The sequence below is a fragment of the Camelus dromedarius genome, chromosome 7, assembly GCF_036321535.1.
Source record: "Camelus dromedarius isolate mCamDro1 chromosome 7, mCamDro1.pat, whole genome shotgun sequence".
Taxonomy (NCBI): Eukaryota; Metazoa; Chordata; class Mammalia; order Artiodactyla; family Camelidae; genus Camelus; species Camelus dromedarius.
In genome coordinates, this window is record NC_087442.1 from 41,067,329 (window position 1) to 41,084,054 (window position 16,726).

The 16,726-nt window shown below is 40.0% G+C and overlaps 1 protein-coding gene across 3 annotated transcripts in view; it reads right to left on the bottom strand.

Moving 5' to 3' along the window:
- Positions 1-957: 957 nt before the first annotated feature.
- The window catches only part of PLEKHA8 (pleckstrin homology domain containing A8), a 57,115-nt gene continuing 41,346 nt past the window's right edge, over positions 958-16,726 (bottom strand). For 2 of the 3 annotated variants that reach the window (XM_031455120.2, XM_010988035.3), the window contains exons 13-14: positions 12,093-12,154; positions 958-6,827 (exon numbers count right to left, since the gene is read on the bottom strand). In XM_031455120.2, coding sequence (XP_031310980.1) covers positions 6,630-6,827; positions 12,093-12,154 — 260 coding nt within the window. In that variant the 3' untranslated portion in view covers positions 958-6,629. The remainder of the gene's footprint in view (positions 6,828-12,092; positions 12,155-16,726) is intronic. The other variant, XM_031455122.2, reaches the window with a different exon arrangement.

Genomic DNA, 16,726 nt, shown 5'->3' on the forward strand with positions numbered 1-16,726 from the left:
TGTACTTTTTCAATCTGAAGTTTCATTCCTTCATTTCAGGAAAATGTTTCTGTATTCTATCTTTCAGCACTTTTTTAGTTCCTTTTTTTTTTTTTTTTGGTCACCAGTTATGCCTTTGTTAGAGTATCTTTGTCTTCCTACAGTTGTCCTCTCAAGAATTAAACTTTTTTTAATTCTTCATTCACTTGCAGTCATCTCAAGCCTTTTCTTCTATCATCAGTTCAGTTTTCAACCATGTTTCTTGCTCTTTCTGACTCATTTATTTGTTCTTAATAGTGTTATTCTGGCCAAGTTGTTTCCTTTAGCTCTGCAATCTGCCTTTTTTATTTTATTTTGTTTGGTTGTTTAATCAGCTTATATGTGAGCTCTTATTTTATTGAATTCATGTTCTTTGAAAACACAACATACCTGTAGGAACTTTTGTTTCTTAGGTTAGCTTTTCTTCCCTATTGGTTTCGTCTGTTCCCCACTTTGCTCCCTTTACTGGCTGTAGCATATTTATGTGGTTACCAGGTCATTTTATTTAAATTTGCTCATGCTTAAAGTGGGCAGCTCTGTTCAGACCATTTTATTTGCTTTGATATAGTATTGGTGTATTATCCTTGGCATATTTCTTATCTTATTTGACAACTATTTCTGTTTCTCTATGAACTTGTGTTCTATATACTTTCCTGATTGGATGACATTAAAAATATTTAATAATCAGCATGATACATCAGCTGTGGAATCATAGACAAGGGGCTTCCCCAATTCCCTTGTGCCTCAGTTTTCTCATCTGTAACTTAAGGACAGTAATAGTACTGGCCCTGTAGAGTGATTAGGAGGATTAAATGTGTCAATAGTTGTAAACAGCTTGGAATGATGCCCAGAAAATAGTATATGTTCCATAAATGATACTTACTATTGGCATATTCAATTAAACAGAAACCCAAACAAAAGTCTTTGAAAAACACTTGATAAAATTCTTTAAAAATAAGTTTATTATAACTAACGAATATAAAATCTGACAGATGTCTTCAAACATTTTTGCAAAAAAAGTAAATCCCTCCCTTATTTCCCCCTCCCCACAAGATACAGAGTAATAACTTGGACAGAGTTTTACATGAAACCTAAACATGAAATTTTCATTCATCAGTTGCTCCTCCAGGCGCCAACACATTATATTCTAAGTAAAAGTCCATCAGAATTAAGAAAGCAACAAACCACTTGCTTTCTGCTGTCATTATAAAGCTCATTCGTAATGTTGAAGGACAAAAACCATAACAGAAGACGGCACATGACAGATATTCAAAGTGCATGGATCTATGAAACCACAAACATTCAAGATAAGAATACTGGGGGTGGAATTAAATGTTGACTTAAAGAAGTAATCCAAGGAAATCTATGTACATTGTAGCCTTTGGCATCTGGTCTAACGTGTTTCTTCTTTAGAGACATCATTCTGTCCATCTATTAACCAGATTAAATCAACCATAACACATGTCTCATCTGACACAGATTGTCTACAGCCAATTTCACATGAGGTAGTTGGGCTGTTTACTGACATTCTAGTGAAACTGTCATGACACAGGGGACACATCAAACATGCCATGAGACTGGCTCATTAGCCTTCTGGGAAGCAACAGAATTACTCCTAGATCACCCTTCTTGTCACCACTGACTCCTTACATACCTATAACTAGACACACATGCACAGGAGTCTGTGTGGCTCTCTGTGCAGCTTTGCAGGGGATACCAACCATCCCAGGGTAGTTTCTGTTTATAAAGCACAGGGAGGAAATACTGACCACACTTTAAAATATATAAAATAGAAAGGATGGCGCTTAAAACAAGCAAGATCTCTTTCTTGTGTTCTCACATAACTTAGCTGGAAATGTGCTTCCTCTGAAAGAGAAGTGATTTAAAGAGTAACCAAAGAATCTTCAAACTTTTGCATTGCAGAGTAGTGGTTATGTTTTTTCCTTTTAATGAAAGGCTATGTAAAACAGTGGAGAAGAAAGATCGATGCATGCATCAACCGTACTGCCAACGACAGCTTCATCGTGCCCCGAGTGCCGCGATGCAGCAGTGCAACGAGAAATCATGCAGATGGCCTCTGTACACAGGCTACTGCCTATGCCGGATTGGGACTGAGGACATTTCTAGGAGGTCTAGAGGACCGGATGCTCGTGGAATTGCTGAAGGACCCTAACACCCTTGTAATAGATAAGCAGTCTTAAAATACTATTAGACAGCGGGTATTTTTATGTCATTATTATGAACCCCTGAGTAAGCAACTGCAGACCACAAAGGGCTGTGCCGAAGCAGGGTGTGTTTCTACTCTGTGCACGTCACAGGGACACAGGCTGCCTTACACCCTGAAGCCTGTGCACAGACTCCACCACATCACAAAGAGCGTTGAGTCAGGCCCTCCAAGACCAAGCACATTAGCTCAGTTAATAGATCGATGGCTTAAAATCTATTGTATTTATAAATTCTAAATTTAAAAGTTTTTCAAAGGTTGATAGTTCACCCTCAAAAGAGAAATGAAACATGAGGGCAGGGAAGATGAAGAGTTGTAAAACCTATGACTAAAATCAGAAGCAACTGATTTTAATTGATGATTCAGAAATGCACCATTATGTAACCAACTTCTTGAAGACATGGTCGTTTAGAAAAAAAGAACATACAAATTTTCTGTCAGAAACTTTCCAAAATCACATCATTTTGTATTGGTCATGACCCTCTGACTCTCCCTACTGACTTAAATGGTATTTCTTCATACAAATTGTTTTCACAATCAGATTAAGTTTCCTTAATACGCTACCTCTTGCTCCAGCTTTTACTTATTTTAAATTTAATAAAGAAAACTATATTTATTGGTCCCTAACATGTATTTTTCTTAATTAAAAAGTTTTTTGAATACAAAATTGAGAGCATTAACTTTTTGGATATATACATAAACGCAATTAATAATCAGAAAGAGAAGACTGCAAAACTTTCCAGCAGAACTCATCTAATAACAGATCACCTTTACTAGATGCCACACACCACGGCGGTCACCTGTTTTACAGCTGCAAATGCGAATAGGGGTTCTTTAAGAAGCTCCTGCAGCCTGGGAGGGGAACAGAACGCCCATAGACAGGGCACCTGACCCTGGCTAGGCCTGTACCAATGCTCCGTATATGTGCCCCAGGTGCTGCTGAGGAACGGAGCATAACAGCTAGAGGAGGGATGCTCTGGCACTCTGCTGGGCCACTGCTGGCCATCGAGAGGAGCAGAGGAGAGGAGAGAAAAGCAGCAGGGCTGAACTGTGGAGTTCAGATAGCCCTCTCCGTGGACTATGACATTTGGGGAGGATTTATGTGCAGAATGACATGCAAATAATGACGACAATGTGCCTTGCGCTACTACATACCCATTCTAATCAACACTATCTTTCAAAGTCAACTTCCTGGGGACTGATATGCTCAACATTCCGAGAGCCCCACTTCTAGAACTCCCTGTGGAGCGGGATCAAGAGGTGATGAGAAAAATCGCCTTTACCTCGTAGTCACAGGTTGGTTTCGTCCCCAAAAGGTATCCCTCTAACTTTTTTGCCAAGATTAGCTATAATGAATTACATTTACTTTCAAAAGACAAAAAATTGCCATCACTGAAAGGATTTTGTTTGGTGTGACAAATACCCACTGATCCCTTCTAAGTGTAAGGCCTTGGCTTCTGCAGTGGGGAGAAGTGCAGATATGATGAAATTCTGTGGACAGAAACACCTTGAAAGGGGTCGTCCAAATGTTACGTAGCTTGTACTGATATCTAGAAGACATGCTGCCTTTCCTTGACGAGCTCTCAAAAGGTTGCTATAGAAAAGGAATCCTAAAAATGTCTGAGCAATGAGAGCAAGGTGATTACTCTGCCAACAAATGTACTAGCGTTTTCCCACCTCCTCTCACTGTCAGGGGGAAAGAAAGCTTAGACGGCCCAGGAATCTTGGAGGATTATAGAGAGAAAGCCTTAACTATCCTTTCTCTTTGTCCTCTTCTTAGATAGTAACTACAAATTAGCACAGATGATGACTTTAACTAAGATGGAGAAGCAAATACTGTAGGTCCAGGAGGAAGCTCTGACTGTGCTGGGCTTCAGGTCAAGTTGTATTTATCATCTACTGTGAGGTTCAGTTTCCAGAGCTTTACACATCTTAGGCAAACTTAATATGCTCCAGTGAGGAAAATACCTACCAAAAATACTGCCCCCTTTCTGTAGGGCTGGAAACGTACTGAGTAGAAAGCGTAACTTATTCAAGTTATTCAAGCTACTCTGATCTGGGTTCCCAATGATCCCAGATAATCTGAAACCCTTCTTTCCCAGAAAACTGGGTCATGCACACCAAGACAGTACCTATGTAAACGTGAAACGGCCACGCTGAGCAGCTTGCTTTCAGTGTGTATTCAGAATCTCGGTGGGAAATCTGAGGTATTTTCAGTGTGCTCAGCCCTTCCCAAGAGACCACACAGGTGCACCGGAGGTGACGGAGAGCATGAGCATCTGCTCAGAACAGTCACACTTCACAACACTGACAACTCTCCTGGCGGCATCCCACCCACTGGCACAATGCCTAATGCGTCTTCATTTAAGGCAAAACAAAGGATGGCAGCCTTTTCTTCTTCCCTTTTAGGAGGCTGTGTCAGGGCAGGAGGTCTAAAGTACTCTCTAGTCCCGCCATCACACTCACACCAGCCAGAGGAGGAGAGCCGCACTCATTACTCATGCGAGTAGGGGAAGGCAGCACACACACCTCCGTAGCTGCCAACAGCCAGCGCTGAGACACAAAAGAATCAGCATCACTTTAGCACCCCTTTCTCCCCAGCCTTAAAACGTCTGAGGTTGCTTTTCTAAATGTAAGCATTTCCAGAAATCCTTATGGAGCAGAGTACCTACTTCGTTAATCTGAGCTACAGAAATGTCCATTTGTTTAAAGACAGACAAAAGACAAAGTCAACACCCCTCCCTACATTAACCTCTCATCTGAGGAGAGGGTTCTCTTTGCCCTTGGAACACCATCACGGTGCCCCTCAAAGGGACTCACCTTCTCCCCTGGTAACCCCTTCATGCTGGAACTTCCCTTTCCGCTGCTATAAGCCAGGACCCTCTGATGGGGAGGGCATCCCTGGCAGCTTGGCCTACTGAGAGGCTAGGGCCACAGGCCTGGCATCACACTCTTTAGGAGAACCCTACACAGGTTGTTTTACAAGGCTTAAATCCTACCTTTAAACCCTGACATGGTCCCAAAGCTTTTGAGACTGATAAGCAGCTGCACTTAGCTCGCTCTGCACTCACTGCTGGTGACTGAGCCGAGACTGATCGGGGAGCACGTTCAGAACGTGGTCCCTGAAGGCAACACCGAGGCTTGCGGGCTGGACACCGAGGCTGGTTCAATTAAGAAAGATGCTGAGTAAGCTTGCTCCACTTCTCACTCTCCCTTTGACTACTTTACATCAACTATTGCTTCTTCCTCTTTGAAAAAAAGAGCGTATCATTTAGTTCATGCCGAAGACTGGGAATTCTGTAAACTAGAATTCAGTCTTGTGGTTCTTCAACCCTGTGTACACAAGAATCACGTGGGAAGTTTACTCAAATTCAGGATTTATTATCCAGAGTCCCATTCCCACAATTCTAGTCCTTCAGGTTAAGATAAGACCTTGGAATTTGCTTTCTGAACAAGCGCTCCATGTGATTTTGATGCAGAGGTGGTCCAGATCACACGTGGAAGTCATCTGGTTCTTTTATTTAGCAGCTGTGTGACTGTGAGTAAGTTCCTCAATCTCTAAACCTTACTTTCGAAATTGGGTAATAATCCTTGAATGTCATGGTTTTGCTGTGATGTCCAACTGAGAGGATACAGGAGAAAGCATGCTGGCAAAAGGTGTGCACTAGATAGGGGTCACCTCAGATGATCAGTCCCACCCCTCCCGTACTGTCCTCCAGCAGGAGGACACCACTCATCTCTTCGGAGCAATGGTCTCCTGGCCCATAAACAGGGCACTGCTGTTTATGTCGTCCACCTCCCACATGGGCATGGTCACACCAATGCCCTGGACGTCCTGACGACACAGGCTCTACTGGCCCACAGAGCCACAGAGAAGAGGTTCTTTAAAGAATGTCTGCGAATAGCAAACTCTGCATTTCAACAGCTGTAACAAAGGGGCTTAGCTCCCTCTAAATTTTTAGGCTAGCTGTAAACTGACTGAAACACTGGCTATGAGTTACAGTCCTTGATAAAGAATTTGCTCATTTTCAACTCGGGTTTGGGTGGCCCATTAAAACCAAGAGCTAAAAACAAAACAAAACACAATACTAACAAATTCATTTGTCAAATCTGCTTGTACAACTTGCTGTTCGAGTCTATGAAACAGCTATGATTTGGTTTCCACGAGGCCCTTTGAACTAAAATAGATAGCACCTTGATTTTTAAACACATAAAACACATATGCACTTAAAAATTATATATAAAAGCACTAGGCTTTGCCTCCTCTCCATCCCCTCAAATCAGGGATTGGAGAGGGTGGAAGCTGCTGCTGGAAATTAAGTAGGGCAACAAAACACTTTAGCAAACTTTATTCCCTGAAGTTAGAGGCGGCGCTGTCCTCCAGACGTCATACCACCTCGTCAGACTCCAGTCCGTGGACCTCATATAAAGTGTCCAGTATTGCCAGCTGCTTTTCCATGGCAGGGAGGTAAAGGCTGAGGTCCCTCTGCATCCCAACACTGAAAGCTGCTTTCTGGTGGTCACCTTCCTTTATGGTTAACGCAGCCACAAAATCTTCATAGGATGGAGCTGCTCTCAGAGCTAACTGCAAAAGAATTGCCCGTGAGAATCTGCACCACATCTCTTGCAGACTTTACTCATGCACAAGAGCATGCGTGCACACACGCTCACACACATGCACAGAGCTGAGGAGAGCAAGAGAGAGAAAATAGGAGTATATCCTTTCAATTCGTGGACTCTAAAATTATGTTTCAAGCACCAAATCAAATAATATCAAGGCTAGAAGAAGCGAGTGTGTACCTGGGCCATCTTGAGGATGAATAATGCCATCACATCAGGGAATGCTGAGAAGAAGAGTTAGAGAAAAGCCCTCTTCTCATTCACAGTGATCTAGACTCCTCCCCTGAAGTGCTCAGAATTACCTGTATGCATGGTGCGACCATTGCCTTTGTTCGTACATGGCCGGCCTTGCAGGGCGCCTCACCCTATTTGTGTCTCATCTCCATATACTTTCTTTGCATATCTCCTATTTCCCCCCACATGGGTAATATTTCCTTTTTGTATTCTTGAATATTTTCTAAAAAGGAAGGGGACTAACATTTGTTGTTTGCTTGTGCACTGATGCTTTAACATATTTTATCCCAGTTAATCTCTGTAAGAACCCTGTATAATTTACATTCCTATTTTTCAGGTGGGTATCACACAGCTAATGAGTGCCAGGGCCAGGATCTGAACTTAGGATCATCTCGATGCTTTTTCAACCATACCACCAACCACTCTACTTTCCTGATAGAAGATTTCCTAAGCTCCTTAAGCTCCCCTCCCTTTGCAGGCCAACTGTTCTGTAAGCTTGCTAAAATCTGCCATCTGGCATCTCTTGGGTTGGATCTGCTGAGATCTGTGGAGACTTTTTGGAATCTTGAATTATCATTCTGCAGTTGCTTTCTTGAGCTTCCTTATATTGAAAGTCTTTGAGAATCAACCCTCCCCCTTTTTGCAATTGGAGAGTGGCATTACCATGCAGTGGTTAAAGCACAGGTGTGGGTGAGGAGACCTGGACTTGAATCTCAAATCTTTTGCATATTAGCTTGAAGAATTTAAGCAAGGTATTTAAAATCCTACAACCTCAGTTTCCTCGTCTGTAGAAGAGGACCGGTACCACTTTCCTTACTTGAGGGATTAATGGGACATGTGGGATATGTTTATTCTACTGGCACATAATAAATACTCAAATCGCAGTAGGGGTACAAGGGGGCAAGCAGAGAATGAAGGGAAAGCTACTGTCCAAAAATACAATGTGAGAACATCTCCCAGAACTGAAGGACATGAGTCTCCAGATTTAAAGACCTACCCAAGTGCTCAGCAGAATGAATCATAAAGACCGAAAGGAAAACATGGTGAAATTTTAGAATGTGGGATAAAGAACAGATCCTAAAAGCATCTAGAAGGAAGTGAGGAATAGTTTATACCACAGTGGAACAGGAAGTAGCATGACATTAGATTTTAAGTAACGCTGGGAGCTGGAGGACAACAGAGGAATGCCTTCAAAGTTCTGAGAGAAAATTACTATCTACCTAGAATTCTACACCAGCCAAAACAACACTCTAGGAAAAAAAGGGCAGAATAAAGGCATTTTCAGGCATGCAGGAACTCAAAAATTTAGCTCCCTTGCACCCTTCTTAGGAAGCTACTCATGTAAGGATACCATCAAAAAGAGGGGTTAGATCAAGAAACAGGAAGTCACAGGACCTGGGAAATGAAGACAGGATGAGGTGGGGGTTCAGTATAGGAAAACTTGTCAAGAAACATCCTAGGGTAATAGCAGTACAACAATTCAGACTGGAATAAGAGTTTAGGAAGCTCTGGAATGGAAGACTCCAAGAAAAAAATAACAAAACCTGATAACATTTGTGAGCTCAGAATGACGGTTATTTGAGAGATCTGATGGTGTGGGGAAAACCAGAAAACTCACATAAGAAAGAACAAAAAGTCACAGAATTTTGGGTCATTACCATAATGTTAACTTGTGATATAAAGGGAGTGTGGAGGCAGAAGAGCTGAGGTTGTGAGGTCTAAGAGAGCTAAATTCTGATCCATAACAGAAAGTCAACATTAATTAAATTTGATAAACTAATTAAAATTAGGAAGTCCACAAATAATAGTAAACAGTTTTAGAAGTACAGAGGTACTGGAATAGTCAAAGCAGTTTTAAGTAGCAGCCTTTTTCAGAGAGTCTGGGAAGTACAGAACAGAAGGTAGGGACTGCTATTTTTATTATAACCTTTTTGGACTTTGTGATTAAAAACAAAACAAAGCAAAACTCTATGTACATTTGTTTAAGTAAAATAAAATTTTTTTAAAGTTTCTCCAGAGTGGAGCCCAGGACTGTGTATTTTTCAAAGGTTCCTAGGGGACTGTGATGCAGTCGAGCCTATTTGGGAAACAATGACAGAACTCAATTGAAGAGGAAGCCCCAAAGAGGAAGAGCCTGGACTGGGCATCAGTTCCATAGATCATAACTGTTTGAAGATGAAAGTTCACACTACTTGGCTGGTAAATAAGTCAAATTCCTTGAGTGTAAAAGATGTTCCCCTGAGCAACCAAGATCAGTTAAATGAATTTGGCCCTGCTTATTGTAATTAGCACATTAGAAAACTCAGTAAGCTTTCCAAAGTAGGGATGACTTGGAGAACAATAGGAGAGAGGCTGAGAGGGTCTGTCTAGTTCCTCTACTGATAAGGCTGTTGCCAAATGCTGAACATAATCTATTTTCTTAAAAACTAGCAACTTTAAAAATTACTGACAATATCAAGAATCTTCAACTTGTTCTTACTCTATAACTTCGGGTGTGTTACTTCACCTCTTTGTGTTTCAGGTTTGTCTTTAAACAGGGAAAGTAAGAGAATGTGCCTCAGAGTTACGAGATTAATAACTTCACGTAAGTAAAGCACTTAAAACATCTAGTGACTGGTAAGTGCTCCAATTCTAAGTTGTGGTTGTAGTTCTTGGTATTAGACACAGCAATTCTACTTCTAGGAACCTATTTTGAGGAAATAAGAGTTTTAGTCAAAAATGCATACAAACAGATGTTGTTTTATCTGTAAAAACAAACTTAAAGCAGCTTAAACTTCCAACATAGAGGACTGGGCAAATAAATTATGGTACCTCGACACTAGGGAAATATTATGCAGTCCCTAAAAACAAGTGGGAAAGACTACAGCTAACAATGCTGTTGGACATATAGCAAAATTGTTGAGAGAGTAAGTTCTAAGAGTTTACTTCACAAGGAAAAATTTTTTTCCTTTTCTTTCTTTCTTTCTTTCTTTCTTTCTTTCTTTCTTTTCTTTTCTTTTCATTGTATCTATATGAGAAGATGGATGTTAGGCTAACCTATTGTAATCACTTCTCAGTATGTGTAAATCAAACTATCAATGATACTACCAGCTAAATGTCAAAAAATTTATATGCATAGACAGTAAATATACAAAATAAAAATAATTATACACATAATTTAAACATGTAGATATAAAAATAGACATCTATAAGTAGATATATATTTATATAAAAATATAAAATGAAATAGAACAATATTGAAAGGAATATATAAAAATATTTGAAAATAAGAGCTAGGAAGGTAAAACACAAAAATGTTAAAAAATGATTATCATAGAGTGGTGAAAATATGGACAATTTAAACTTCTCCCCTTCCTATTCTTATATGATTTCTAAAAGTTTTTTACAATGAATCTAAATTACTGTATATTGGGGAAAATGCTATAAGTTAAAAAGTTTTTTGATACTCATGTTTGTGACAAATTTTGTTATAGCTGCATCCTTGTTGGCAACATCTCTTGGATCATCACTATTTTAGGATCAAACTCAGCCTTCTAAACTGAAAAAAAAAAAAAAAACCCCAAACTACATTTACGTTTCTTATAAAGCGTACAACTCAATGATTTTATGCTGTGTCATCTAACCAAGGGAACTTGGGTGTCAGGCACCTGCAAGCAATCACAGTATTTACTCAGGGAGATCAATGAATGTAGCACATTCCTCTACTTAATTTCTCCCTGGCAGCTTCTCAGTTATTCTGTCTTCACTGTAGAGAGCTGTGATGTGGGCGATAAGCACCAGCCTTGGAGACAGCAACCTGGGCTCTGCCACTGCCTCACTCTGGGACTGGAACTAACAGTTCTGAACTTGTAAAATAGTGGGACTTAATCCTGAGGATTGCCAAAGATAATGAACACAGAATTACCTGGCACAGTGCCTGATACACAGTAAGTGTCCAACAGCCACATGGTAGCTATTACTGTTATTAAACATGCATTGAAGGTAAGCGTGAGCCGTTTGTGGCTGCAACTGGCCTGGCTCCTATTCCAGTGAACAGTAGGATGGAGCTAGTCATCTCTATGCTTTCAGAGGTTTCACTTTCACTAAAATTTGATTTCTTCCATGGTAAATTCTTCCCACTTCCTTTATCTGCCTCCTAATAAATCATGACCTAAACAGTTCTTACGTTAGGCAAATGATGTCTCCCATGCTTTAAATTAGTAAACGACATCATTCTGGAGGCTGTTTTGAATCCCTGACCTTCCCCAAAACACTCTCATTCTATGGCATTTCCTATTGTACCACTACATAAGACTCCGTCTTTTCATGGCTGCATCTAAGGCTGACCCCTCCCCAGACAGGAGGATCACAGAGTATTACTGCGGACATAAAGGGGACATCTATTCCTGCTACTTTACAAAGCAGGCTAAGTGATCTGTCTAGGGGGCTAGGATTCCCAAGTGTGTGTTCATCCTAGGTCACGCAGGGAAGGAAGCAGTGGTAGGTAACAGGGGCTAAAACATATGAATACAAACACCTCCACAAAGAAAATAACAGGGTGAGAAGAGATTCCCTAGCCCTAGCCACTGGCAACCCAGGTCAGTTAATATTTGAGAAAAAAATTCAATTTAGGAAAAAAATATCTACTAAAATCTGAGAATTAACAGGACTGACTACAGGCAGCAGAGGGAGCTATGGGCTTGAAACTGCCACCAGGTTCCCTTCAAAGGGTGAGCATCTGGCAGCTTCCTGCACTGACACTCTTCACTGCCCTATCAGACAGGCACCCACTTTCGAGACAAGTCTCCACAGGAACTGGGTAAGGTGACGCACACTCTGTCTCGCCTCACCTTTCAATGCCAACATTTCCACCCAACAAAAGACCTACAGACTTAAATGAAATAAGCAACTGTTTGTTCTTATTCTCAAAAACAAAGCAAACAGAAGCACCACACAATACAAAGCAAAACAACTAGCCATGACCATGAGAACATTAGGAGGCAGAAAGCTTACTTACCGCAAAAACCCCTCGAACTACCCAGCCATGGTGTTGCCGTAACGTTTTACCATATGCATTATCTTGAAGAGAAGAAAAACTCCATGAGGAACAATTTCATTAGAATTTGACATGCTATTTTTATCATGTCCTTTCTAATGTATGTAGTAGCACATTCCTCCTGGTATTAGAAACTGATGAAAAAACTTGAATTACAAGATCATGTATCCCACAGGTCCTGAGTAGGAAAATAGTCTGCACAGATTTTTAGAAGAAAAATTGGTATTTCCATTCTTACTCTGAGTCAGAATATCCAAACTTCAGCTTATTACCATAGTTGGAAAATTCAGTATAAATATGCCAAGTAAAGAGGGAAGAAAGGATATTAGAGAATAGAGACTAAATACAATTTAAAAAATACACCATAAAAATATAAAAACACAGTTCCTTGAAATGTTGTGTGACCCAGAGCCAGTCCCTTCGCCAGCCTCTTTAACCATCTGTTCCTGCTTTGTAAAATGATCTCTAAGGTTCTCTTCGAATCTAACATTCTATTGTGGGATGTCAAATGTTTGTCCCAGATGTCCCTATGACCCTGATATACAGTATTAAAGCTAGAAACCTTTAAAATCATTATGGAAAGAGTGGCTTGAAATTATTAAGCTAGTTATAAATTAACTGATGAGGCCGATTAATAAAAATCATTCATATCCTTGTCTTTAAAGATAAAAAACTATTACCTTTGCCCGAATGTGTTTTAAGAGATTTAAAAACTGCTATATAATTTTAATTACAAAAAAAAATCTCAAGAATAAGATGTCTGCATTTTATGCAAGGGATGTGTTCCCGAAGGCTTTGAATAATTCAATATATGCAAAATTCAAAACTGATTTTTCTATAGGAGTAAAGGCACTCTCAGGAGGCACAGCTCTACATCACCTCTACATCACAGCGCATTTTTATTTCAATCCTCCATTTTATTTTCTCAGCGTCATCTCCAGTGGTCTACAGAGTGCTCACATTCTTCAATTACAGCACAGAGTGTCATGGGGTTGTTTGACCTTCGTCATGTTTTACCACATCTAAATTTTATTCCAAGCTTATTTATTTTCATGTGCTAGCTTCAGCACTAGTATAAGCACCACCACCATTTAATCAATGACTGGGAGACACTATAGTAGAATATAAAAACATTTTAAATTATAACAAGATCAGATGTTAAAATAACAAAAAAGCAGGCACCGAAACCACAACCACAAGTTCCTATGTAGTAAAAAAAAAAAAAAAAAAAATGTAGTTCACAGAACACTGCCAAAGGACATCAGGTATCTGCATTTTACTGGGCAAAATGGTGCTGCCATGTGGTTTACAGTTCATACAAGCCCTCTAGCTATGAAATGATGAAATTCTTGTCCACTTCTATTTTTAAAATTTGGGTGAGGTTTTATTGATACTTTAGCATACCATACTATCAATTTTACATAATTTAAGTTTGCATAAAGTACAATTGTATTTTATATAAAAGAAGACTGTACATTTGAAATATAACAGATTTCCCTGGCTATCTAAAGTTTTAGAAACAGGTTGAAATGCCAGCATCCAGTGTGGTAAAGCTAAAGCAGAAATGATAAAAATCAGTAAATTCAAGTGGAGAAAGGACTCTTACAAACAGTCTAAAGGAGAACTCAAGATTAAATTTAACCTTTTTCTTAGGAGAACAGTCTGAATAGACTACGGCATTGTCAAAGATACAAGTCTTCAACGTAAGCCACACTTAAAACCTATCCAATTCTCTGAGGGGACAGATGGTATCAGGGACACTTCAGATGGTATAGAAGACCTCAGTGAAGAAACGGTTGCTAGCACACAGTGTATAGTGTAGACGGGCAGAAATACCAGGCACCGTGTCTGAGGTAAATCAGCAAGACAGTCAACCTTCCAGCCATCTAAGAAGCCATGTGAGCTGGCAAGATAGTGTACAGATCCACGGAAAGCATCCTGAGGTGACTTACAGAGGTGAGATAGTGGGAACACTTTCTTGTGATCCTAATCCAGGCAAGGTATTAAATGCTATTAAAAGTAAACAGATGAAATTCAGTGCCATTAAAACCTGCTGGTGGACATCCATGATGGAACAGCTGCTCCATTCACCCAGAATTTAGTGAGAGTCTACCACACACTCCATACTACGCAAGGCAGCAGGGATCTTTGGGTGATTTGAACTCAGTCCCCTGCCCTCAGGAAGTTCACTGGCTTATAAGAGAGCCAGCCTTTGACAAATCACTATTATGCAAATTGTCAACTGCTATAATAGAGATCTGTACCCAGTGCTACAGGAATGGAAAGAGAGAGATGAATCCAGCTTCGGAGTACAGGGAACAAAGATAATTCTCCAAAGGGGTCTCAAAGGCTGGGTAGGGCAGAGGAAAGGGTGGGGGCCAGGGCTTCAGACAGAGGAAGCTACATGGAGTTGTGAGAGATGGTGGCATGAAGGGGAAACAGGGCTGAAGATCACTGGGCCTGGAGCCAAATTGTGAGCACCTTTTGATGCCATGTCAAGGATCTGAACTTCCTACCTGAGGCACAGTGGTCATTTAAAAAAAAAAAATACTTACTGCTTTTTTTTTTTTTCCTTTCTGATTTCACAAATACTGCATGCTCATTGTTAAAAATATGGAAAATACAAAAAGGGAGGAACTAAAGAAACCTGTAATCATGCCTCCAGAGATAACCACAATGGAAATTCTGGAGGCATATTTCCTTAAGTCTTTTTTCCTATACAAACAGTATTATTTTCTTCTACTAACAGTCATGATCACCCTGATCTGGAACTGTGGTAAGGAAATAAAAAGAGAGACACATTTCTTTACGGTACGCAGCAAACATCGCTGACTGCTGTCCTGGTCTCTGAGCCTTCAGCTCAAGCTCACGTGGCAGACAAAGTACCTGTTATATACGGGCTCTGGATCAGGTGTGACTCCAACCTTACAGACTTTCTACTTTTCTTACACTTTGCCAGTGAAGTCAACCATTCAAAAAGGCCCAGAAACCTTCCTGCACGTCTCCTTCTATGGGACAGCAGAAAAACAAGGATGCTATGAGTCCAAATAGCATGGGCAGCCTGGTCTAAGGAAGAGTGTTTGTGCAGCAGCACAATCCAGGCCCTTCTAGGCGGCGGCTGTCTGTGCTGTGCCTGCACCTAGCCAAAGACGAGTCCCACCAGGCAAACGCGGGCCGAGCAGTCTAATGAGAGAAGAGGGAGTCCGAGAATTTAGTCTGGGTCCTGACCCAGACCTAGGAAGGCCACTGCTGCAATTTAAAACCAACAAATAAAATAAAACTCGTTAAAAAAAAACAAGAAAAGAAAAAGACCTGACAAAAGTCCTTAGCTAACTTCTAGGGCTGCAAATATCTCTGCCACGTGATGCTGCATTAAAATAAAATGAAGTCTAAGCCTGACCTATTTTGGTTACCTAGAGAAGATTAGATAATGAAATACATTAATCTTCACTGAAATACCCACTCATTATCATAATGCATGTTCTATAATCTGGAAGTATTTTTGGCCTCTGAAAGACATAAATGATACCCTTCTCCCAGTTCTTTGAGATGTGTCAGTTCCTTAGAAACAGAGTCAAAATTTCTGAGTAGGAAGTATTAATAGGCACCTTGCCTAATTCTCTTCCTTTTACAAATGAAAAAATAGAAAACCCAAAGAGATCATTACTTGCCCAGGTCACAAAGCTAAAAAAAATGAGAACTTGGGGCATTCTTGTCACATTAAACCATTCTGACAAAAACTAATGTTTATTCTTTGTGACAATATAAAATAATGAAAAATTTTAAATGTGCCTTTTTCTAGCCATTTTTTGAAAAAATTGGAATCTTATTCTATTTATGGAAACAACACACTGATTTCTTTACTAGTTACTTGGAAACTTTCTCAGGTATTTAGAGATTATGCCTAAACCTGTTACAGCATCTGAGCGAGAACACTTTCCATTACTATTAGTGGATAACTATTCTGTCCAGGAACAGAACATACAACAGTGTCTCTCTATTGTAAATCTAGAATCAGTAAGGATTTGTAAAGTTCCTTTGGGCTGTAAGACAGGACAAAGGAGAAACACAAATCGAAGTTTTAGGAGAGAGCTTGGGAAGTAGATAAGCAAAGCCAGAAAAGGTGGAATCAATCATTCACTGAGCCCAGGAAACCATGATCATCTCAGCTTTGCAAATGAACTAAACTAGGCAGTCCTTAGGCAAGAATCAGGAACCAAGGAAGGTCTGAAAATGACTAAGCAGTGAATAAATCTGAAAATACTCGGTGAAAAAGGAAGAATGTGTATAGTATGACACCATGTACGTGAGTTTAAAATATGCAATACAATATTAGGTACTGTTTATGGATATATATATATAGTAAAAGTATAAAAACACTCATTATATGATGATAAACTACATATTCAGGATGAAGATCTCAGGAAATAATGTGGTCACAAGGTGGTAGATGGTATTGTATTTGTATATTTGGTCAAATGGTAGATATCCGACATAATTTTAAAAACACTACTAGTAGGAAACTACCCTCAAATTCCTTATAGTGACTAAGCTTCAGGCAAAATGAATTGTATGGCAAAAGCCAACTCAATAAC